General features: G+C 43.1%; 2 protein-coding genes across 4 annotated transcripts in view; both read left to right on the forward strand.

Moving 5' to 3' along the window:
- The window catches only part of LOC146867160 (polyunsaturated fatty acid 5-lipoxygenase-like), an 854,256-nt gene extending 836,863 nt beyond the window's left edge, over positions 1-17,393 (forward strand). For both annotated transcript variants that reach the window (XM_085603708.1, XM_085603710.1), the window contains one exon: positions 16,719-17,393. In XM_085603708.1, the coding sequence (XP_085459834.1) occupies positions 16,719-16,898 (180 nt within the window). In that variant the 3' untranslated portion in view covers positions 16,899-17,393. The remainder of the gene's footprint in view (positions 1-16,718) is intronic.
- A 4,553-nt stretch (positions 17,394-21,946) lies between these two features.
- LOC146867161 (polyunsaturated fatty acid 5-lipoxygenase-like) overlaps positions 21,947-25,916 on the forward strand; it is a 1,030,548-nt gene continuing 1,026,578 nt past the window's right edge. Inside the window, exon 1 of one of the 2 annotated variants that reach the window (XM_085603716.1) lies at positions 21,947-22,554. The gene's annotated coding sequence lies outside the window, so the exon portion shown is untranslated. The remainder of the gene's footprint in view (positions 22,555-25,916) is intronic. The other variant, XM_085603717.1, reaches the window with a different exon arrangement.

The following is a 25,916-nucleotide window of genomic DNA, read 5'->3' on the forward strand; positions in this document are numbered from 1 at the left end:
CTGTTCTTGCTCAGATCCTCATCAGGATAGCAGCTTCTGCCTTTTGAGATTCAGTTATTGGCAAGAAATCATCACAGGATACCTCAACGTATTGTGACATTATTGAAAAAGTAAGGTTGAAGACTATGGCATTTGGGGACTTACAAAAAAGATATTCATATCTTAGTAATCCTGGATCCCCGCTTCTTACCAATGAACAGTCAAACATGCCATGGGCCCTGTTTTTCTCTAAATGTCCCATTACTTGAATTGAGGTGATGATGTTAGGGGTCTCTAAACTGCTGTTTCCTTTCTTCCATCTTCTACAGTGGCCAAACCAGAAAATGGATATCCTTCTTTATCAAGAGTCAGTAGAAAGGAATGGAGCTTGCTTGGTGGAGTATGGTAAAAGGTTAATGTTTCAATAACTGGTGTTGTGTCCTTTGAAGTTGGACCTGGAAAACATCTGTCCTCCATCACTTCCAGCCGCCTTCTTCTCTTAGTTTCCCTATCCAGAATTGCCTGTATCCAGATACTAGGGCATGCATTTGTGAATGCTGATAAATATCACTTCACCTTGATATCCTGAGGTTCTACACCCATTTAAAAGGATGTAGATTGGAAACTAATGTACTTTTCTACAGATTTCACATGCAGCCTACACACTGAACAACCTAATTTCCATTTTTTGTTCCATATTCACCTTATATGGCTGCCTAAAATGTCAGAGGGCATGGACAGTAGTCAAAGACATCGAAATGCCTGGAGTAGTAGAAGTGACATCACACCCTTTGACCATAGTGATATCGCAGGACGTGGTATCATATGTCCTTTGACCCTGAATTGTAGCCTGCAAAGCGAGGTAACTAGACCTTTTCTAAGAGTGTTTGGAGGGTTCTCTCCCCAAGAACATTTTGAACAATTGGATCAAATAGTGCATGTTAAAGCAGAATTTTCACATACATTTGCTAAATAGTCATGTTATTTTCAAGCTCCTTCATAATGCTACAAGCAAGTGAAACCTGAGGCTTCCCAGGAGTCAACCACAATTCTTTCATAATGTGCTAAGGGTGCCCTCATGTGTCAAAAATTACCTCCATCACACCAGGGCTAGCATTGTTACATGCAACCTTTATAGCAAAAATGTCATACAGTATACCACTGACAGAATACTGCTATTAATGTCCTCCATATAAAATTACCCTTCTGTAAAATGTCACCGTTAGTAGGTCTGGGGCAGAATTTTGTTGCAGTAGCCCCCTTCCCATATCCCACAATTGCTCCCCCTTATTCTAAGTATTACATCCAGTGTGCCAGAACCTCTACAAGAAAAAAACGCCTTCAGTATGCCAGGGCCAAAGGCAGACTCACAAGTGTAATATAACATTCTCATCCACACTCACATTCATTCACTCAGTCACATTCATTCTCACTCATACTAACTCATTGTCACTCATTTGCTGTCACTCTCACTCATTCTCAGTACCTCAAACTTCCTCTTCCAAACTCAGTTACACTCTTACTCGTTCATTCTTACTCACTAATTTATTCACACAGAATCATATCCACCTTTACTCCCACTCACAGTTTCTCATTCACACTCAATTGCACTCTCTCCTACTCTTATTCTTCATTCACACTCACACACTCTGACTCACTCATTCTTATTTCTTCACACTCACTCATTCATGCTTACTCTCATTCATACTTTGTCATTTACATCCTCTTGCAGTCACTTATACACTCACTTATTCTCAATTATTCCTACAATCGCACACATTGTTACTCAATATCACTCATTCTTACCCACACTTATTCTCACTCACATTATATAACACTGCAGCATACTCCTAACTGATCCCTTTAAACTTACTCACTCCCTTTAACCTCCTTTCACTTGTATACATTTATTGCATTTTATTTATTTACCTCAGCTGTTCTTGGCACTGATTTTGCGACCTCTGAGGCCAGGTAACATAAATGTGCCAGGGGTTTGCAAGGCACAAACAAGGGGTTGTGCTGCGACCCTGGCACCCCCTAAATGATGTCCATGATTGTACTTCTGATGTGTTTGAACAATTTTCGGGTTGAAGCAAATGCTTGGTGGTTGTTTTTGTGATCATTGGTGAATTCATTCTTTGACCTCAGATAAAAGGTTCTTAGGGAAGAACTGCAGGGTGCATAGAGCGGTCTACCAGCATTGAGGGTTTTGAATTTAGGACATTGCATATGCCATGGAGCAAACAAAACAGGGTAGTAATCGCCATGGCTAGGGGGATTAACAACAGAACTTTCAAGGAAAGGCAACAGGAAGAAAATTTAAAATAGGAAGGTTTTAAATCAGTACTAAACAGCACAAGTCGAGGGTACACACGGGTAAACGGCATCTACCCACTCCTTTCACAGATGGACTCCGTCAACCATGCCAAAAAGTTGGGTCCCACAGAAACATACTAAACGCTTCCCAGTGTAATTTTCGGACACCTGGACACATTCAACAACACCTGCACTTGATCTGCTTTCATTCCGAGCAGCAACATGAATGCGAGGGGGCTTCGTTATTTTAAATTCCAGCTGCGCCCAAAACAAAAGCTAAATTTAAGGTACCATCAGGCCTCCTTTTGTTGGAGTATCCTGTCTGAGAGCTATGTGTAGCCTCACACTCCGATGCAAATGCAATGGAGGGGAAACATAGACCCACAGTGTGTTAGTACTTCACTAGTACTTAAGAGAGGCATGTTTTTGACTTTTTTCAGTCCCTGTATATAAGCGATATGCATTCACTGTAAGAATGTCAGATGTGCTGGTCTGTCCCAGTATTTACACAAATAACAATCTAAATACCACTATTTTGTTTCATTTGTTTTATAGCGCAACTCATCCTATGTAGGGTGTCAGAGCTCTTTACATCACACCTAGACATCATACTTTGACAACAAAACATTTGTGTGTAATTCAATGTGCAGGATGTGGTACATAAAACAGTAAGGGTTACAAGATGTGGGAGTTCACTTCCTTCATAGCTCAATGCGCTATATTAGAAGGATTACAATTTATGAACTGCAAGTAACAACAGAATCTGTGTTAAAAACAGTAACCCACTTACCTATTTCCATAAAATAAAAATATGTCATCTGTGTGTTACATGATGTACATTTCAGGAGACATACTAACCATCCATGCTACTTTGATTCAAAACTGGGACTAGAGAATACACAAATCTTTCTAGCAAACATGTTAACCTCCAGAGTTATCTTACCATTATTATTAATACATGAGATTTACTGGGCACACAAAGATCTTATTTGTTAAATATTATAGTGTACTCAAATGTACTCATGATAGACCTGCTAAAAATATGTGTGAGGTCTTAAGATATGATGTTTCTTCTAGTGATGTCAGATCAGATCAGATCAGAAAATGCTTTATTCGATTTTAAATAATAATAAAATCATAAAAGCAAAGAATACAAAAAACAATTCATTTAAAATAGGCATTAAAAAGTGTGTTTGTATATACAGCTAGCCCAATGATACATAATTTTACTATATAAGAACTAGCAGATTATACTTCTCCTTTTCCTCAGTAGGCTTTTCAAAGCCCAGACATAATTCCAATACAATACACATTATCCAATAATTTTAAAAATAGGAAAGCCGGGCGACATTGCCGCCACGCTCCCTGCTTTAAAAAAGGCATAATCCATCTGGCACTTTCCTTAGCATAAAATTTACAAAAAAGTATAACATGCATTGTAGTTTGTGATGCTAAATTATCGCACGGACAATGGCAAAGATTCCTGGACCAGTCATTTATAGCTGGGAATGAGACCAAACGATGAAAGCAATCAAATCTAAACCTAGTCAGTATATATCTATCATTTTCCCCTATGCACCACACTAGGTAGGGTTGAATAGAGTTACTGGTCAGACTCAATTGATGCTGGATCATAGAGTTTTTATTTATTTCCGCTGCCAGTCTAAGGGTCTCGAAATGATTTAAACATAGGGCTTTAAGCTCTTTTCTAGGTAAAGTGCTCATAGTGTCTGGTTTAAAATAAAAATCTGGTCTACACAGATCATTCAATAATTTTCTTATGTAATTCAGCCAGGGAATTTTTTGGGCCTGATCTAGTACCATTGAGTGTTTAATAATCTCACAATTCAGCCCTAGGCTGGGAGAGGTCCTGACTCTGTGCCAGAGTAAAATTGGTTGCATTTTGATTAAATCGGTGATGTGGGGAATCCCCAGTTCACTGTGGCAGTTAAAAACTGATGAGCTCTGAGGAACAGCTAGTATGAACCTTAAAAAACCATTTTCTATCACCTGGATTGACGAAATATCATAAAAACCCCAAATCCTCACCCCATATGTAGCAATACTTTTGCATTTAGCTTGGTATAGTTTTAATAATATTCCCGGGGGCCTTTTTCCCATTTTTTGGGGAAAAATCATCACTGCCGCGGTCGACCTTTTAAACAAAAGTGTCCTTCTCTTGACCGCGGGTCCCCAGAAACCCGAATCCTCCAGTAAAATGCCAAGATAAGAGAACGTTTTGGTTGGTTCAATTTTGCCATTCCCAGTGGCCAGGCTTCTACATATATTCTTCCCCTTCTCGCATGACATCACAAATGTTTTTGTTACATTAATTTTCAATCCCCTATCATCCATAAAATCAATGTAAGTTGTAAGGGCCCTCTGAAGACCAAGCTGGGTTCTGGCCATTCGCGTAAAGAAGGGAGACAATCTGCTTATTATTGATTTTCGGTGAATCTCTCGCCCTGGCCGCCAATTCCTCTTCCAAAGCGTTGGTATATAATGAAAAAAGGAACGGGCCAGTACGCAGCCTTGCCTTACACCCCTCTCCACGCGGAATGGCTTAGTGCACTCACCCTTTAATCCATACCTCACCTTGGCTGAGGACCCCGTATATAATTGCCTCAAAAATTGCACCAGTGGGGGCTCAACCTTTAGGTCCTCTAAAATATTCCATAGCCTACTATGGTCAACGCAATTGAAAGCAGCGGTAAGGTCTACAAATACCACAAATAATTTCCCTGCCCTCGCTTGGGTATACTTCCCCTGTATCAGGGAGAAATTTAGGACCTGCTCGATTGTACCCATCCCCTCCCTAAAACCGTATTGGACCTGGCTCAGAATATTGTTGTCCTCGGCCCACAGTTGAAGTTTATTCAAAACGACCGTTCCTGCAATTTTCATAAATGAATCTAAAAGAGAAATGGGTCGGTAGCAGGCAGGATTTTCCCGGTCCCCTTTTTTAAAGATGGGTATTATTACGGACTCCAATCAGGATTTAATAAAACCCATAGCACAACATGCTTCTAGAACTTGGGTTAACAACGGGGACCAAAGCTCTGTCGTGCTTTTGTACAAGTCAATCGGGATCCCGTCGGGGCCTGGGGCCTTACCTCTTTTGCTCTCATTTATTGCCGCCAGCACTTCACCATGTGTAAAATGAATATCAATTGGCGGGAAGTCAATATGGTCGCCAAGTGAGTTTAGTTCCTGGGGTATAGTAATGTCCTCATTACCCTTATTTCCGTACACCTTGGAAAAAAAGTCGACCCATGATTTCTCATCAATCGCTAACTCAACCCTTGCTCCCTCATTATTAGCAAAAAACTGTGCCTTTACTGCCTGCCAGAAATAGGAACAATCCCTACGTAAGGAAGCCTCGTGGAGGTTATTCCAAGCTTGATTTTTAATTTCTTTCTTGCGTTTGTTCCTGGCAAGGTTATAGGCCTTCCTGCACCCTCTGATTTCCTCGTAATCCCTCTCTGATCTATGGAGAGCAGCCTTTAACAGGGAATAAGTCTTGGTACACATATTATCGAACCATCTTTTTTTTTATTGGGTGGCGCCTTACGAGGACAACTCAGCGAATTTTGTATCACTGACGTAATTACGGAAAACGCATTCAGTATGTCCCTATAAGATGTCCCTTCTTACAGGCACTCAGTAATGGGGATTAAAGCCTTTGATATAATCATTGTGTTCAGAACCTCGGGATCTTTCCTGCCCCAACTCATCAATAAGGCTTTTTAATACGTCGGCAAAATTGCCCTTCTCTATGTTATTATAAAAATTAATAACCACTACCTCAGCTTGCAAAAATAAATAAATAGTGACAATTTGATAATAGGGGGTAGACTTTAGCATTTTTATCTTCTGAGCCCTCATCATATTTGAAATATAAATGCAAATCCCCCCTTTGTGTCTTCCGTGTACTGACCGCAGGGCTGGTATATGGAATGTCTTGAAGCCATCAATATGTAGTTTGTCCAACAACCACGTCTCCTGAAGACAAAGGATGTCAAAATTGTTAATGAAGTCTATCCATATTGGGTTATCCACCTTAGACTGTAGGCCCGAAATATTCCAGAAAACTACTCTAACAGTTCCTTGAGCAGAGTCAGGTTGGGAGATTGACTCCTGGTCATTTTTACCCTGGCTTTGACTTCTCTCCATCTGCGGGTCGGTGACCAAACTACTGTCTAAGACTACAGTGGATGTTACATCAATAAGATCTCTGCCACTTAGTGGATCATTTAAGACAGGTTTTAAAATTCCTTCTAAGGGTGAATCACCCATAATTTTCCGACCCATAAAAATATTATAATTAATATGATCATGAGATATAGGAGGCAAGGCGATTTCTGTACCACCCCGCGCATGACATCGTTTACACCTACAAACGGTTCCACGGAGGATACTGGGAGACTTAGCCTAATTAAAGTTTTAGGGTCCCAGTCAGCTGGTAAATAATAATGGGCATTTATAGCCGAAAGTCAATCCACCTCCTCCAATGAATCTAAAGGCCGGTACATATTTGTTACCTCTAAATTGTATCTTGGGTTACAATTAGGTAAGGTGATTATTTGTGAGGTGGTGTATTTATCAAACATTCTTGGGCGGTAGAAGTAGCCCAGGGGGAGAACCTGGATGCCCTCAGCCATAGGTTTGTTTGCACCAATTCGAGTTAGAATTTCATTGACTAAGGAAGGGGAACCCAAGGATAGAACAACACAGTCCCCTTTAAATGTTTTTCTGCTAGTACCCACCCACGAAACACGTCTCACCATTTTGAATGCAGTGAACATCTCCTGTGTCAATCCTGTTTTAACACCCAGACAGTGTATGGCTTTGTTCCACAAAGTGACCCAGGATTCTTTATCGCACTCAGGTGTCGGAGGAACGTTTGCTAAAATCACGGTATAGGGGACCGCAGCTGGAGGGAGGTTTAGAGGGATTTGTTGGGAGCTCTTGATTATATGGCGCGCGAGTACCTTGACTAGGGCATGTGTCAAATTGACTTAAATCGCCCCTTCTTTCATTATTATAGACGCTCAACCCCCCCCACACCCCCCCCCCCCCCCCGCTCACCTTAGCAGCCTTGTACAATAAACCACTAGGGGTGGACTTCTTCATAATTGTGGAACTTGCGGGTCTATTAATATCCCCCGTCACATTGCTCTGATTACTACTTTCAAGAGAGCTAACTGCTGGAGCCTTGCTTTTATCTTCACCTAATCTGTTTCCCTCACCATACTCAGAAGGTGTTGTTGTCCCATCGTTAAAGCACCCTGTGATAGCTACTAAGCCTGCCTCTATTTTATCCAATCTCTGCACCAAAGTACCGATAGATTCTTTAATAAATGTAGTTAAATCTGTTAATAGGCTCATAATTCCTGACACATTATTACTAGTTTGGCCTTTACTTTTGCTTTTATTTTTGGGACAAGTTGCACGTTCTTTAGCTTTAGTAATAGTTGGAGTGTCCGTTCCCTGTAATAACCTCGTTTTAGGTTTTGGAGTATTTGGAGGAGTGGAAGATCGAACCTTATGTATCAGAGGCTGTAAAATATTGGGGGCATCTTTTTTCTTAGAGGTACACACTCTTTTGGGCGGCGGCAATGGTACTACATCTGAGTCAATTAGAAAAATCTCATCGCTTTCGATCTGGACGCAACCATTTTGGATTTCCGCTTTTGTCACATTAGAATTTGTCTCCCCCTCATGCAATATATGGTTGGGGGAGGCATGTGACTCTTTATTCAAAGCCTCTTCAACATTAGAAATTTGTTTTTCAAGAGCACCCACAGCCTCCGTCAAATATTTCATTAAAGACGTGCTGGAATTTTTAGCCTTAGTAATTATTTGGTTGGGAAGTAAATTATGCAGTTTTCTTTTTCCCATGACGTGGACCGCAAGACAACCCCAACATAAAAAAGAAAGTTAGCAGAAAGAGGTTAAGAAAAACTAGGCTCCAAGCACAATAAATCACATATGATACACCTCTTCGATTCAGTCAGGGCCTCATTTAAATGATAGGATAGTCCCAAATCAAAAAAAGTAGATAAAGTTACCACAGTCTCGAACACTGGTGCGTTGATCCAGAAAACCAAGAGTCATAGCCCAGCCCAGCCTCTTTCGACCACTGACGGCCAAGGACGGGCGCCGTGGGAGGCCTATCGATGTTTTAAGCGCCGGATGGCGCACAGGTAGTGCGCGGTTCCCGCCGCGATAGCTATGCCCCCTGGGAAGTGTGGTTTTGGGAGGCAGTCAGCTGTGGCAGGATAGCAAATCGGTGGATCCTCGGAGTTGACGTCGGCGCGATTGCAAGGTAGACCAAAGTGGCGGCAGTAAGTCCTAAGGCCAGGCGTCCCGCGCTGCGGGAGGCCTGTCGATGTTTTAAGCGCCAGATGGTGCGCAGGTAGTGCGCGGTTCCCGCCACGATAGCTATGCCCCCTGGGCAGTGTGGTTTTGGGAGGCAGTCAGCTGTGGCAGGATAGTAAATTGGTGGCTCCTCGGAGTTGAAGTCGGCGCGATTGCAAGGTAGACCAAAGTGGTGGCAGTAAGTCCTAAGGCCAGGCGTGATGTCACTTCCTGTGAGGTCATGGATTGTGATGCCACTTCCTCAGATGCCACATGTGATGTCACGCGTCATGATGTCACTTGCATACTACCTAACTCTATTAGTACCCTTTCCTTTTTAAGACTTGTGCCCTGGTACCAAAGGATAATGAGCCAACTGGCAGGCAAAGCGCTGGCAAATACTAGGTCCTTCACCAAAAATGTGTCATTCACAAAATGTCGAGCAATGATGCAGAGCTTTGTTGCTTTCCTACTCGCCGTACAACACACAGTGTCTGTGGCTGTGTGCCCTCCCTTGTGTGCGGCCGCCACTGTCTGTGGGCCGTGAGTTTTAGTCACAACATATACTTTCTGTATCTACTTGGAAGGGGCTGGATAGAAAAATGAAGTGAAGAGATATGTGACAAACTGTTGAAAAAACATTGAGTATCTGTGCAAAACCTGATTTAACAACCTGTTATACTTATAGTCCTTTAGCTAACTCTGTTGAGCCATTATACCATCCAGTGTATTTGTAGTTAATTTATAAATAGTGCTTCAAAATGCACCATTTATCCCTAAATCCCAATTTAGGCCCTAATTATGAAGTCGGGCGAAAAGCCATCCGACACCTCGTCGGAGGCTTTCTGCCCGACTTCATGGGTTTCTCTCCAACCCCTGTATAATGAAACTGGCAGTCCGAGGGAAACCTGCAGGGGAATTCTGCTCTGCTTCTGATGGGCTCACAGAGCCCGTCATGGCTGCGGGCGGAATAGTAATTCCAAAATGACTGTGGAGCCAGCCTCAGATCAGTTTTGGGATTATGATGTCGCTTTCCGTCTGCCCTATCATGGTGGCCCCTTTCCCCATGGCCCTCCGCTGTGGGGCCTGGGAGATATGTGAGGTGTCTCCCTAAACATCCCTGCACCATGTGGCAGGCACTGCGTGGTGCCTGCTACATGGTGCAGGGATGTTTGAAAACATCAGTTTTTCTGTTGCAGCTTGTACTGCATATTTAATTGACAACAAGAGCACCCATATAAGGTCGACCTGGGACCATGGGAATCATGTAATTATAGACAACAAAAGGTCCCTAGGAGCAAGTGCTCCTAGGCAGCTTGTACTGCGGCCCTTTTCCGGCCGCTGCACAAACTGCAATAGGAAAAGTGATGTTTCCGACTGCCCATGGTGTGGTCGCATCCTACTGCTGCAGATGGAACTGCCGACTAATAGTCGGGCTGTTCCATTCTGCTACAGTGTCGGTCGGACGCTCGTCCCACCAACTTAGTAATCAGACCCTTCATTTTAAAAGTCCACCGCTACCATTGCTGCACGATTTCGGCTCTAAATAAAGAGCGGTATTGAGCAATAGCCTGTATCTTGGCCTATGTTAAATCCCCCAACAGGTGCTAGAATCCGATGGCCCTTTCACTATGTCCGTCCCATGACATTCAAGTAGACACAAACCAGCTGTAGAAGGTATTTCGTGCCTTTTTGTGTAAAACCGAAGTTGTGTGGTGAACAGACAACAAGACAGAAAATCTGACCTCAGCATATTTTTGGAAGTGGTCAGAAGATAACATCATATGGAATGTCAACGTGATGCTAAAAGTAGATCTAAGATAACTGTGGAGAGAACACCAAAACGTATTATTGCTGATGCGTGCGCTTTTGTTCTTTTTGTAAAGTCTCCAAGGTTTTAATGAAATGACTTTTCAGTGCTGTCAATAAAGGTAACAGAGATGAAGGAAAGTGTGTGTTATATGCTGAGTGCACTTTGCCTAATAGTAGAATCTTCAAATCACATTTGCAAGGCAGAGCATTTGAAATTAAAACGGCTGACCTTTCCTGTGTAGTCTCTTTGAAATGTCTAGATGTAGTCATATTGTCACCCCAAGAAAGAAAAAAAACCTTCTCCGAGAAACATTTAAAATGAGCATTGGCAAAGCCAATAGGTCTGGCCTTGGCTGCCTGCCTTTTAGTTTTTTTTGTCATGGTTTTTGCAAAACTTTACAGTTGGGAAACTTGTCTAGACCTCAGCAATCTAAAATAAACATTGTCTAAAAGCAAAAATATTTTTGGGGTCTCTAAAAGCACACATTGCCATTAAATCGCTGGAACTGACATTTCAGAAGAAGGGCTGACCCACTGCCAAAAGCTGTGTGCTGTAGTGATGGAAGAAAAATGTGGATGACAACTTAACAGACCAATTGGTGAAGAGTACTGACAGACAGCCCTTTTTAATAACAAATATTATATATATGATTTTTTGTCAAACTAAGTGTCTTGAGTAATGCCAGATCTAAATACAGATTAACTTAAATGAACAAATGTGTGCACAGTTTGAAAATACGTGGAGAAGTGTAAGATTTTGGATGCAAAGAAATAGGTCTGAAAAAAAGATCGATTCCACATTCGACAGGGGAATCCTAGATTATCAGGTGGATGGGTTTGAAGGTGGATCATAAACCTAAACAGATGAATTCCACGTGCAGCAGTGATAGATGTCGGACCTTGAAAGTGTTCTGCCTTTACATACATGTGGTCCAGATTATGAGTTGGGTCTTCACGTAGTGAGAGTCAATGCAACCGGTAAAACCCATTCTGTGAGGGACTCTGTACCTGCGTGTGACACATGGTTACACATAGGAATTGCTTCCTGCTATCAGCATTAAAAGATGGGAAGATTTTGCAAGCAGTAGCTTTGCAAGACATTTTACAGGGTGCAGGAATTACTGAACATGCATAATATAATGGAAGTAGGGATTTTGCAGGAAATAACTCATCAAAAAGGGGTTGAGATGCTTTAACATGGCCTCCTGAGACAGAAAAAGGTCACCTAACCTCCCAGGCTGACCAGGGAGTCAACTACTCTGCTCCTGTTTGACTCTGCCCTGAGCAGCACAAAGGCAGACAGTCACGCAAACAGACACAATCCATTGACATCTCTGCCCTTATAGTCACAATATGACCTCATAGCCTGCCAGACTTAATAACTTGACCTCCAAGAGCAAAGAAAACTGAATATATAAGAAATGATAGAGGCAGACGAGGTGATCATGGAGACCAGAATCATGACCCACCGGATGACAGAAATAGCCCCTAGGTGCATGCTAGGTTCTGGGAGGCCACCAGAAGTGTCAGATGATGAAGTCTGGCGTTCTACCCTAGAGCTGTCAATCAGTACAACTTGATGACAATATTGGATTGAGTCGATCCCCAGCTGTGAGCTACTGCTGTACTTTTAGTTGCTGAAAAGGCGTTTTACGCCTTCTTTTGGCCATACAGGCACAAGGTTCTATGGCGCATAGGGCTTTGTGCATTTTACCCAAAAAAGATTACACTCTTATATGCAAACACACTTGCCTGAATGACCATAAATAAGCAGCACTCTGGTCTGAGAGAGATTGGCAAAGGTGCAAGACAGGGCTGCCCTCAAGACAGGGCTACTCTCTGTCACCCCTGATCTTTGCTGTAGCTATGAAACTGCCATCATGATGTTTGTGGGAATTCCAATAACACCACGGACTGAGGATGGAAATAGATCGCTGATAGTATTGTTGTGTGTGGAGAACGTAACACTGTATGTCCGGAATCCAGTTGAGAATTTGTCCTCGATCATTAGAGAAGTAGTGACATTTGGTGGCTACTCTGGCCTTCTGCTATGGCCTTCAAATCAGTTGGGGGAAATCCGAGGTATTCCCGCTAACGGAGGCCGCTATGGAAACTACAAAAGAGCAACCCATGAAATAACCACAAACTCTGTTAAATGTTTAGGACAGGAAATGGGGTTGGATTCCTGGATCTGGGTCTAACGTGGGCAGTGGATGGATTCCGATACTTGGGGATGTGGGTTACTGGAGATGCAGGAGCGCATTGCATTCAGAATATGAGCAGAGGGTGGTTGGCCTGGAGAGCTCGGTGGGATTCTGCAAGACCCTTAGTCCATCATGGGCTGAGCCTCATTGCAGGAATGGGCTCTGGCACATATTAACCCCTTCTATGCCCATGACGAGATAGTCTCGTCATGGAGCGCGGTTGCGCTGTGCCCATGACGAGACTATCTCGTCATGGACCCCGCCCGCTAATGAAAGGCCCAGCACAGGAGGGGGAAAGGGCGGGGCACTCAAGGGGTTAAGGGAATGAGAAGGGAAGCGAAGCTAAGAGAGGATTTGGTGGAGTGGACCAATATGTTGCCCAAAATATTAGATTCCCTGAATCATAGACCACCTGGATTAGGGGGACGAAAGACCGTATGAAATGTGGGGGGCCCTTTCCCATGTTTAAGTAAGGACATGTCACTTTTATTGTGCTGCATAGGAAATGCACAATGGTTACCAATGTGGATGTATGGTGGATTGTACACCGAAATGTCTAACCAATGGCAGTGCTAGGTTTTAGAGCATGTGTGTGTGGGGGGGCAGGAGGACGTACCTTTGACAATTTTATATTCTTAATGTTGCTTATAAAAACAACAGAAAAGATTTATTTAAAAAAATATGTATTACACTGTTATTGTTACACACTGGGTCGCATGGCTAAATTCACCCCAAGCTCTGATGTTGCATGCAGAAGATTCTGCGGGATAAATACTGACTTTCTGCACACGGCTTGGTCCTGCCTTAGAGTGCATCAATATTGGGTCAAAGTGTTCACTTCACTGCAGACTGTGATGGGTGTTCATCTTGAACCAATCCAATAATGGCACTGCTGGGTGCCACTGAAGATGTGGCAAGATGAACAGTATGGCCCTGCAACTAGCAGAGAAATGGGTTAGCCATGTTATGGATGAGGAAAACATCTCCCAAGGTAGGGGACAGGATATGACGTATTGCGGAGACTAGTTGGATATATAGGCTGGTGGTATACAGCCCAAAAACATTCTGAAAGACTTCGGGGACCCCGTGCACCCCTCTTTGCTAATACAGGGACCTCGTGCTGTAGAAGTTTAAGTATTTTATGCACCTTGCTGGATATCATATAATATTGAACTATGTCCGCACCTAGATGCTATATTGTATTACTATTTTGTAAATATGCCTTGTAACCGTGCTGATTCACATGTAGGTCGCTACTGGACAATATGTCCTTGCTGCTATCACAGATAAATCTGTATTCTGTATATAAAAAATGGGTTTAGAATAAAATAAAAAAGATTGGGGGTAGTTGTGGGATGGGATATTTGGGATTGGGTAGGGTTACGAGAGGATAGATAGGGATGGATCACATGGGATTAGTGAGAGTGAGGGTTATTATGGGGGCTCACCTCTTCTCAAGGGTGGCTTCTTCATTATAGAGGTGGAGTGTTGCTCCACTAAAATGCCCTCAGCGACAAAAAATAAAATAGTAATGAAGTTAATTCATTACCATTTTATTTTCCGTCACCCCATTCCGAACCGAGTGTCAGGAGGAGGTGGGACTTACTCAGTGACAGCAGGGAGGAATGTTGGGTAGAGGGCTGCATGTGCACTGTTTGCTGTGCGCATGTCCTTTTGGCCAGCCATCTTGCGAAGACCAGCCAGACATGCGCATTTCAAATCTCTCAACCCAGCTATCTTAAGACAGCTGGGTTGGAAGCAAGTGCAAGCCTCCAGTGCCCTCGGGAGCGCCGACCGAGTTAGCTCCTTCCAATCCTTGGAGCTTCTCTCATGCTGGTTAACAGCATGATAAAAGCACCAGGATTGGTTAAGGAAGTTGACTGGGGCCCTGACGTTAGAGAAGAAGAGGACCGGAGCGAGAAGGACGGCTTCTGCACGGTAAGTAACTTTTTATTTATTTATTTATTTATTGTAATTGCTCCGCGTCCCCAACTTGAAGTAGTTGCAATCTGCCACTGTTTTTTCTAATATCATTTTTCAGCACTTAGATTTTGTCTAATATCATTATTGTAGTAATAAGGTTTATAACTGTAATGTGATTTATTTGTAATATAATTTGGCTAAGTGTGCTGTATTTTCACAGGGAGGGTGTGAAGGAACTGTTGTAGTCACAGTAAATATAAATCACAACATATCATTGTTGCAGCTTGTAAAAGTCTGTGAAAGTTGGAGAGTACGGCCTTTGTATGCTCGATTGGACCATTACTGTTCAATGCTCATTGTTGTGATCTTTATGGCAGATGCATTATTGATCCTGCACAAAAGTATCAGTACTTTGTGGATTAGCATGTTAGTGATGCGGGATTACCAGCATGGACGTAAATTCACCAAAATGCCTGGGGTAGCAAAAGTGACTTCACATGCCCGTTGGCCTTTGCTTTCACTCACACATACACATGCTTACACATACACACATATTCACACACACACACACACACACACTCTGCCTACACACACACACATACACACACTCTCTCTTACATGAACAAACTCAAAACTGTAAGCACACACACAACATACATATATTTAAAAGCATTTTTTTTACTTCCCTCAGCTGCTCGGGAAAATCATATTCCAGCTATTTGTAATTCATTCTCTAATAAGCTTATATCGATTAATCAAATATTATTCCCTATTAGTATAATAAAAAATTGACAAAAAACAAGGATAGTTTATTCCCCCACCAACGTATATAAGGACGAGCTGCTTCTGTTCCTGTCACTGATTTTGCCATTGCTGACTCTAGAGGTCGCCAAGGCAGTGCCAGTGGCCACAAGGGGCATGCCAGGGCCCGCATCAGCGCCCCCTAAAATGACGTCCATGATTACTGGGTGGTGTTACTTTCATGCGACTGACTTCAGGAATTAGTTCTTCCTCACCAATTCCCGCAGTTTACCTGCTCTACGGGCTGGTTTTCTACACACACATTTCGCTTGGGCTTCCCTGGTGTAATGTGCACAGTAAAAGAACTACAGCAGCACAATTTGAAAGCGGAACGTTTGATTCGATATTGGTGGGAACGCCTCCCACATCAGATTCAAACATAATAAGGATGTAGTAAACTGATGTATTTTCACCTATAAGAAATTCCGCTGTTAAATATGTTGTTTTATGTATTTTCGATTATTTGCAATAATTTAGGGCCTTATTATGACTATGGCCCTGCTGCCACACACTTCCAAAGCCATAAGGAGACTGTCTGCCGGATTCTGACTAGAATCCAGGTTGGGCGGTCCTGCTCCAGCTGGCCTACGGCAGTGCAGTGTCTAGGCTCATATGTGAGCCTTAGCCATGCACCGCAATGGGAACACCATTGCACGTTCCTGCAGGGCATGGACTGTCATGTCCATGCCCTGCAGGAACTGGGGGTGCAAACATACTGGGGGGCACACTATGTGCCACCCTGCATGCACTCCCTGGTGCAGAGGCCCCCATTTGTTTCCGCCATGAAACTTGTGGTTATGAGGAAACTCCTATTATGCTTGTCGGTGCCTCAGTGGCTCAGCCAGCATATTAGGGGCCTACGTCTGCTGCAAGACAGCCAGGGATCGCGGATCCCTGCGGCAGCAGCGGTCCCATGGCGGTCTGACCACCCAACTTGTAAAGGGGCGGTCGGACCATCGGGGCAGCAGGAGCCGCACCGCCATTGTGGGTGTTGGACCGCCAAACAAAATAAATTTTCATGCGGTTTTCCCACATGTGGTAACACCTTATAGAAACTTATCTTATATGCAGATTTACTGCATTGGTATTAGCAGTATGATTATGACGTGCGAAACCATTCAGTAAAATCTCATGTGTATCGCTTTTATTGCCAAGTACCCTGGTAATTCTAATTCCATGAGCAAATCTTCCCATTGTGCTGTCTAAAACAAGAATAAAACAATTTAAAACATGAATTATTTGCAAACTGTGTTAAAAGCATATTTTTCTGCAATGACTTGTTCCTCAGTTTTTCATGATACCTTTTCTGTGTTCTTTGTCCAGTTATTTTTAGGGATGTATCCAGATGAGCATTTTGTTGAGGAATCAGTGAAAGATGCCATCAAAGTCTTCCAGGAGAATCTTAAGACCATCAAGAGAAGCATTGAAGAAAGAAATAAGAAAGAGAACATTCCATACAAGTATCTTGATCCCCACCGTATTCCAAATAGTATTGCAATCTGACTATGTCACCATATATGGAATAAAATATCCCCTGCAATATATTGTAAGGCTATTGCAAGTCACCAAGGAGACCCTTGACGATATAGAAGAACAAGGTCGAAGTCCGAGTACCTTTATAAGGACCTGAAACTTTGAGGTGTCTTACAATATTCTTTTAACATATGTCAAAGGGTATTTTATTTCATATAATATAGTCCTTGTAATACATGGCAACACCACCACCCTCCCCAAAAGCTGCTTAAAGCCTTGGTGTATTTCTCCATCATATGAAAGAGAGAGCATGGCTGCAGACATGAAGAATAACAGTGAAATCTGTAGGGTAAAATTAAATACACAAAAAAGCAGTTAGCAATTTGTTGCAAAAAGATATTAGAATCAGTTTAATGTAAACGAGACTTTCAAAAATGCTGTATCTCAAAATGTGTAGTAACAAGCATATCTTTCCTGTAAGTGCCTATATCATGGGAAAAAATAAACACGTAGACAAATAATTTCTTCTTGCTGATCACTGTTCTCATTTTCGTTGCGTAAATTACAGCTGTGAATATGGTCTGTGACCTGTCTTTCACCTTGGCTGCCGCGCGTGCAGCAGGCATTATGACATCACAACTGAATTGTAATAGTCTTTTACAGTTAAGCAGCTATATAATTTCCCTTATTACAGGTGAGTAGAAATGTCACAATTTGACTGTAATAAGAAAAATAGAGACAGACTTTTATACAGGGATTGCAAAGACTCATAGTATTGTATGCTACAGTAGAAGAAAAACACTTGCATGTATTTAGTGATCAAAAATCTCTTTAGCTATATTTATTAATGGAACAGATATGAGGAGTACTTTCGAAATCAACAATTGTGTAATATTAAGTGACGGTGAAGAAACCAATAACAAGTTAAAAAAGAAAACCATATTGACGGTTGAATAAACGTGAAGCTCGAATCAATTTATCAATATATTTGATGTAGTTACACATACAACAAAAACATACATCTTCCCCAAAACAAATCATGGATCTCCGATTGAGAATCACCAACTATTAGGGCAGAGAAGCACACCTACAAACATGCTCCCATTAATGTATTACCAAACAAGAAATTCATCCCTACACTACCTTGTATAAGGGTTGAATGGCAAAATATCACCAACAAAAATATTGCCGACAATGATTTTGACAAAAAGACAAACAAGGAAACAGATACTGATTTTACATACTATGGGGTTGATTCCGATCTCGGTTGAAAGGACTCAGAATCGGATTTGACTTTGCCTAAACCGATCCGGAGTCCTTGTTTCTGACCGAATCGTTCCCAGTTCCGAACGAAAAAGTACGATGCCTGGAAACCCTTAACGCTGCCCGAATCAGTTCTGATAGGCATTCGGAGAGATGGAGCCTTTCCGGTGCCAATGCTTACAGCTCTATGGACTTGGTTTCTAAGCGAGCAAGTACGATGGACAATTTGGACAGCCTTTCCAATTCGGTTTGCCCGGAACAAAAAGGCTGCCTGAACCGGTCTTTGGGGGCCTGTAGCAGGCCCCACTTCACCCAGGGCCCTCAGGATCTGGCCCATGGGGCTACCCAAGGGACCCCCCTTTTCAAACATGCACAATGTGGCAGGCATCATGGGGTGCCCTCTACAGGATGCAAGGTTTTCCCCAGCCACCCCGTTCTTCAATGGGAGCCTATGTTTTCGTTCATAACAAGAAGGCTACACTGCTTGTACAAAATACCATGCCTAGACAAGTTTAAAAATCTTTTCCCACTTTGTATGAGTGCTCCACAGTTCAGCACGCATGCAAAGTCGGAAAAGAAAGGAGAAATTAAAACATTCTTTGAAGTGGCGTTAGCTTTTGGTGCTAAACCCTGTATGCAATTCTTTGTAGATAAGGTTTTGCGTCAAAAGGCATGGTGTCTGCAAGGGAATGCCCATGTACCACCCATGTAACCCCCACTTGGCGCTAAGTAATGCAAAGCAGTGCTTTGCACTAATTTTATGGTACTTTCCAGCGCAAAACAAGTTTTGTGCTGGGAAGTAAATTCCTCCAAAAACATTTTGTGCTGGTTAGCTCTACTTTGGTGACGCTATCCCAGCGCAAAATGTCTGTAAATCTACCCCCTATGTCAGTCGTTCTGCTATACCACCTAATAGTCTTCAACACTGGTGACCATAATGCCTGACTCAGCAGTTTCTCCTTAATAATCAAATTCACCCTACTTGTCCTCCAGTGGGCCACATTCTACCTGAATGACACATCCCAACTCATCCTGCAGAGTTAAGTCTTTACCGGCAAACTGCAGCATTCCTCTAAGAGCTTTTCTGTCACGCTCAATTTCTACTTGGAGCCACTTCTTGGCTGAGAAGATAGTAAATATCAGAATGCAGTCAATAGCTCTACTTAGAGGTTTAATCTGGGCATGATGTCAGCAATCAAAATGATTTTCTTGTCATAGGTGAAAACTGAAACCCTACCTCACCTTAGCCGCTTGAAAATGAAATGTGTGCTTATTGCCAGGGAGTGTAAGCAAAAACAAGTGCAATGTTGCCTTTCAGTGACCAACTCAAATGCCAACATCCAAAACTCGTTAATAGCGCCATATCTGTGGGTTTCTACATCAGCTCCAACACTGGCTTCAGAGTCTCCATCCAAAAAACGATTAGACCTGCTTAACACCAACTTTACATTCTCTGTTAGGTGAAAGTGTTTGTTTCTCTCAAAATCAGACTTCAGAACTACTGTTTCAACATTGATGCGACCCAACGAAGGCAACACCCAACCTGCTGACCTTTCCCTCCAAGTGGAAAAGCACCCTCCATGTTGCTGCCCATCTGATCAACGTTCTATAGGATCACCCCAGTCACCTGAGACAAACATGGTCTGACAGTCCATCATAGTACGGGTTTTGCAAGTTCCATCCCTCCACCACTTTAAGAGAGAATTGAAGATCAATATTTGCAAGAATTGGTGCATCAATCAATTAATCAGGATGTGTTAAGCGTGGCTAATTACCCAATAGGGTATCCAGGTGCATGCAGGTCCCGGAGGCTCATTCGAAGAGCCAGGTCTTGAGGGCCATTCGGTATAGTGAGGGGCCGGTCCGGAGCTGCGTGGGGTGGGGAGGCTGTTCCAGGTCTTTGCTGCATCCTTTTGTGTTATCAGACATTAAATGAGGAGAGCCCCGTGCCTCCTGCTATGTATTCATACATACATACTTATGGAGCAGGTATAGCAGTGCTGGTTGTATTGTATTTTCCGTAATGAGTTTGTTATATATAAGCAGGCCCTGCTTTTATTTCATTAGGGTGATGCGGCAGAGGGGTTGTGCTGCAACAGGGGTCACAGTCCGGTAAGGAGTCCTACTGCCATATTACATTTTGGGCCACATTTCTGAGCCCGGCCTCTGATTCTAACAAACAGACACAATTTTCTGTCCATAGAATGTACTATTGTGCTTATCCCATCGTCGTTCTCTGTGTGTTTTGACTTGTAGTGTTTTATTCGATCCGTAGCTTATTTCGTGCTTTTCAAAACCACAGGCATAAACATTTTTACTTCCTTGTTTTGCAGATTCAGTCAGACACGCCTTTCTCTGTCATGTCCGTTGCTTAATGCGTTACTTCTCCTTGGCATTACACAGACTGTGATAGCTGATGGTATGCATTTCAAAGATGATGCAACATATAAATAACAAACCCGCGTGCATGGATTGGTTAGAACAAATCCTGCAGACAGTCCATTTTTGAATATGTAGAACCACGGGCATAAACTGGGGATATCTATGCGTAGCAGCTGCTGTCCTAGCTTGGCATTTGGTACTTCCACCTCTTGAAACCCCTGGTCTCAGTTTAAGGTTTTAGGGACCATGGGAAAATGCTTATTTGAGGAACTCTTTTGGAGCACTGAGATGTACAGAATATTAGAGGTTGCATTTCTCCATTGCCCTACGGTCATCCAAACTTCATCCTGACCCTCTACGAATTCACTAAAGCTAACTATATATAGCTACTCACTGGCAAGTAAAGCTATTTTTGTCTGGTGGAAGATTGGAAGAGATTATGAAAGCAGCAGATTGGTCAAATGCGAGTACTTTTGCAAAGCATTATTTTAGACCAATAAAGCATATGGCAAATGTAATGTTGAAGGGCTTTCAACATGCATAACGGCAGCCTCCAGTCTTGTAATGAAATGACTATTCTCTAAGTGTTATGAGTACAAAATCAAGATTTCAACAAAGACATGGAGGCTAACACTATCCCATCGCTTCCCTTAAAAAAAAAGAAAAAAAAAAGTGGGGAGTGAATATTATGTATGTACAAATTGATTCACTTGTCATGACAATTTTATGTATTCACAGAGGTTACATAGTTTTGAATATGGAAATAAAAAAATTGCTTGTTCATTGTTTGCTAAGTGAAAAAATAATAAAGAAAAAGAGAATATGGACAGTTTCAGAAAGAAGAGAAGATTAGGGAAGATATGGGCTAAAGATTCTCCATGAGGGGAATCTTTATGGACTTTAGTTCTAATTCTAGATTGTTGTTTTATTGTTTGTAAGTTCTATAATAGGTGCTGCAGGAGTGGCCATTAAAAGGTTAATGCATAATATTAGCCTCCGTGTCTTTAATAAAATCTTGATTCTCTACTCATAACACTTGGAGAATCACCATTCTTTCGCAGAGAAAGTGGGGACATGTACATGCATTGTGTGAAAGAGACTCATTCTTGTAGCCACATAAGTGGAAGAAGAGAGGAATTAGAAAAAGCTGTAGACATTAAAAGGATTGTCTAACTGACTTAAACATGCCTGTTACTAGATGGGCCTGCGTTACATTGTCTGTATATGAGGCGGCCACATACTAGGAAGTCTTTTTAGCTTAGTGTCAGGAATAGGCGCTGACGGCATACACCTGCTGGGTATGTGAAGTAACTACACGAACGGTAGTTAATTATGGCAAGACTACATCTCCCATAAGTCCCAGGGGCATGACTCAGATGGCCTTCAAACGAACGCCAGAAAAGCCCCCCCCTTACTGAAATCAGGTGCTTGTCAATCCTGATTAGCTCTGCACCCGACGAGACTCCAAGGAGGAATCCCGACGACTGTTGCCTTTTGCGATACCGCGCTAGGAGCGCGGCTCTACTTAACAGAGTCACACGCAGTGACTCTTCTAAAGCGTGCTGGAGTGCGCGTTCAATCTGTTTGGACCTCCTTGACCGAAACGGAGGAGAAATCCCGACAACCATTGCCTCGTAATACCACGCTGGAGCGCGGCGCTGCTTCCAAGAGTTACACGCATCAAATCTTAATAAAGCGCGCTGGAGTGCGCGTTCTAACTGTTTGGAAATCCATCAAGGCATTTATTTTTTCCTTTGTTTTATTTCCTTGCTGGTTTTTCTTCACCCACTTCCCGGAGCACCTCAGGAAACGAGGAGAGGTTCGCCTCCGGTTCAGCCTTCATTTATTTAATCCTGAGGAAAGTTTCCTGAGCAACAGTGCGCTGGGAGTCGATTGAAAGGCTCGGAGAGCGACTCTGTCTTTTGTGTTGAGTGTGCTTTCCGGTCCTTGCCTGAACTTGACTGGGTTGTTCACATTTCGGGACTATCATCGGATCCAGCCCTGCTGCCAAGAGATCGGAGTATCCCTTTCAGGACACTCAGTAAGCTAAGTACCAGTATGCTGGGGCTACAGGAAAGAAAAGGTTCTCAGAGGGCAGATTATTGTTACTTGGGCTGCAGTACTGGAGATACTCAGTATATCTTTATTCCCCTCAATATATGTACATGTACAGCAATATATTTGGTACCACATATCTGTGTGTTTTCTCTTACAGTGAACACGGGGCTAGACAGCCAGAGTGCAACTTACAACTCTAGGCCAGCTTCCCTGAGGGTGTTTCGCAGCCACATCTTTGTTGTTTCTTTTTACTCCCTGTTAACTTTTCCCTTTCCCCTGCGGTGGTGTTCCCTGTTGAGCGGTATCTGGTTGCTCTCGGGTGATTCCATTGTGGGGGATAGGGTTACTAAGCTACCTGCATTGCTCCCGCTGTATCCGGCATCTAAGGTTAATGGTTAACCTGTCTGTATTCTGACACTTTGAAGGTGGCCAAGTCTTCTGCATGTGAAATTACTTTCACTTGCTTTTTCAGCACTTTCATAAACAGTGCTGCAGATGTTGGTTGGCTCCTGAGGCTATCTGCCTGTAATGTATGCAAAGCAAATGTAAAATAATTTACAAATACCAAATTGCCGGCTTCATCGGAGAGACCTCAGATGATAGGAACGTATGGCAAGTAACAAGGAACTGTCCCATGAGTAAAAGTAATGGCTGAGTCTGGATACATTCTAGCCTGATGTGACAATGACTGGTAGCATTAGGAAGTTGAAAGACATACTTAGAAAGATTGGAGAGCAGTCTATTAAGCCACATACTGGCCATTCCCAGAAAAGCTGGGAAGCTGTATACCAGAGAAGGCAAATACTTTGCACATATGACCTTAAGTTAAGGTGGTATGGCAGGAGCTTCCAGATTATTGTAAACATGTTTAATAGCTAGCCCAAGTGAAGGTGCTTTGTAGATTAGGTAATCAAGGAGCTCTCTTGGGAACCTTTGTCATCAAACCAAACTCTTAAAGAGCAGTACTTTCTTTTTATTGCTGCAATTGCAAGATGTTTAGTGCATTGAGGGATTGTGTACGCCTGTTGCAGTGTGATCCAGGATCACTGTATCGTCTGCATACTTTAGAGACCATAGTTGTAGTGATGCTAATTTAGGGGTGAAAGGTCCCTTGTACCTCAATGGCAGCTGGCATGTCTGCTGGGGAGAGATACCTTAGGAGTGAGATCACAGATACTCCAATTAAAATCTAGGTTGGAGAATGAAAGTCTTCTAGAAGAAAGAAAATCTGAGTCACAGCGATCTCAAGTGGAAAGTACTTAGTTCCAGAATGGGTTCAAAAGGAAACACCATTTTATTGTAAAGTTGAAGAACAGGAAGGACAGGAAGGATATAACCTGAGAAAATATCGACAAAATTGCTCATTCTACTACATATTTCTCATTTTATATTCCATTGTATTCGCTGTTAAAGCATAGCAAATGATGGCCTTACAGTGCCCCCAGGATTACAACAATCTTTGTTAAGGGTTCTTCAATGATTCCCTCGCTATCACTCTCCAAAAGTGCCTCGCATCTCTCCACTCTCACACATGTATTTCATTTGTTTTATAGCACCTCTCATACCAGTGTAGTGTGATGGAGAACTTTACATTATACACAAATATTGAGACAATGAATAATACATGTGTAAATCAGTGTATAGGAAATGTTTCAAAGACAAAGGAAAATACAGCGTGTAGGATTCACATGTCATCAATACTGGTAGGCCCCGGCGGACGCGATGGCAGCGATGTTTCTACGCTTTGTGCAGTTATCGGGGCTGGCTATCAATCCAACGAAATCGACGGTATTTTATTTCAAGGAGCAGATGCCAGTACGGGACTTCTGGTTTGGTACGCTACAGTTCAAGGTGGCACCTCAAACGTTCAAGTATATAGGTATCCATGTTTACCGGTCCCAGGCAGACAAGGTGGAGGGCAACCTGAATAGAGCACTTAGGGCATTGCGATCTAGCATTACCTTTCGGACTGCTCTGCCATTGTCGGTCGCAGGCAGGGCGGCAATAGCGAAAATGGTGGTCCTCCCGAGGCTGCTCTACTATTTTACGAATATATCACTTATGATACCGGGCACCACTTTCAAATTGATGAATACACTATTAATAGATCTGATATGGGGGACAGGTAGGCGGAGGATTAGCCTTAAGAAGCTACAACGCAGCACCTCGGGAGGAGGCTTGGGAGTGCCTGATCTCAGAGCTTATTTTTATGCCTGTCAATTGCAGTGGTTGTCCTACTGGACAGCAGGGCGCAATCTACAGGAAATAGGGATGACTGAGCAGGATATTGAGAGAGGGGCTCTGCACACCCTCTTGTTACCACACAGCAGGATCCCGAGGGATCTCCCCCCCCCTTTTGCACACGGCCGTGCGATGCTGGAGGGCAGCCCTGCAATACACTGGAACAACCCCTGCATATGCGGGGAACGTACCCCTGCTTGGTGTACCTTTACAAGATGGATGCTTGACGACGCGCAGGCTGACGCCTTGGTTGGATGTGGCGGTCAGCACGATGGCGGATCTTTTTAGAGACGGGATGTTAATGGATCACGATAATTTGGTACGAGAAACCGGGGCTCCGGATCATTTATACATCTTACACGCAGCACTGTTACAGTACGTCAGGACACAGTGGGCCCCACAGAGACAAGAGCCAGCCACGAATGATCTGGTTAAAACACTCTACTATATGGGGAGGGGCCGACACCTCATTAAATGGCTGTATGTAGGGCTGCGCTCCCATACACAAATAGATCTGCTGCCGCTGCACACAGCATGGGAGGGTGATATAGGCAGAGCCTTAGAGGACAGGGAATGGGAGAGGGTAGTGGAACACCCGAAGAAGGTATCACGGAATGCAAGGTTCAAGTACATCCAAACCATGATCTTACATAGGGCATAGATTAGACAAGATGTACCCAAATACAGAACATCATTGCCCTAGATGTCGATTAGAAGGAGCGGACCTTATACATATGGTCCTGTCATAGACTTGGAGGGTACTGGGATTCGATTAGACGCCATATGGCGGAGATTACACACAGAGAAGTACCGGCTACAATTGAGAGCTGCATCCTGAGATTAAGGGTGGGGACCTCAAAATATAAAGTGCAGAACAGGTTTGTGAACCTAGCACTTTTATTGGCAGTGCGAGCAATCACCAAGAGATGGAAATCAAAAACGCCGCCTACAATCTATGCATGGCATAATGAGATGGTGAGATGGGGGAGTGCAGAGAGTGCAGCACTGAGGCGGGAGGAAGCGAGAGGGTTAAGGAGGACTCCTATTGCGACAGAATGGGATGCTATGCTGGAAACGGGGCGCGCCTTAGATGTAGATTACCCT

Source organism: Triturus cristatus, chromosome 1_2 (assembly GCF_964204655.1).
Source record: "Triturus cristatus chromosome 1_2, aTriCri1.1, whole genome shotgun sequence".
Lineage (NCBI taxonomy): Eukaryota > Metazoa > Chordata > Amphibia > Caudata > Salamandridae > Triturus > Triturus cristatus.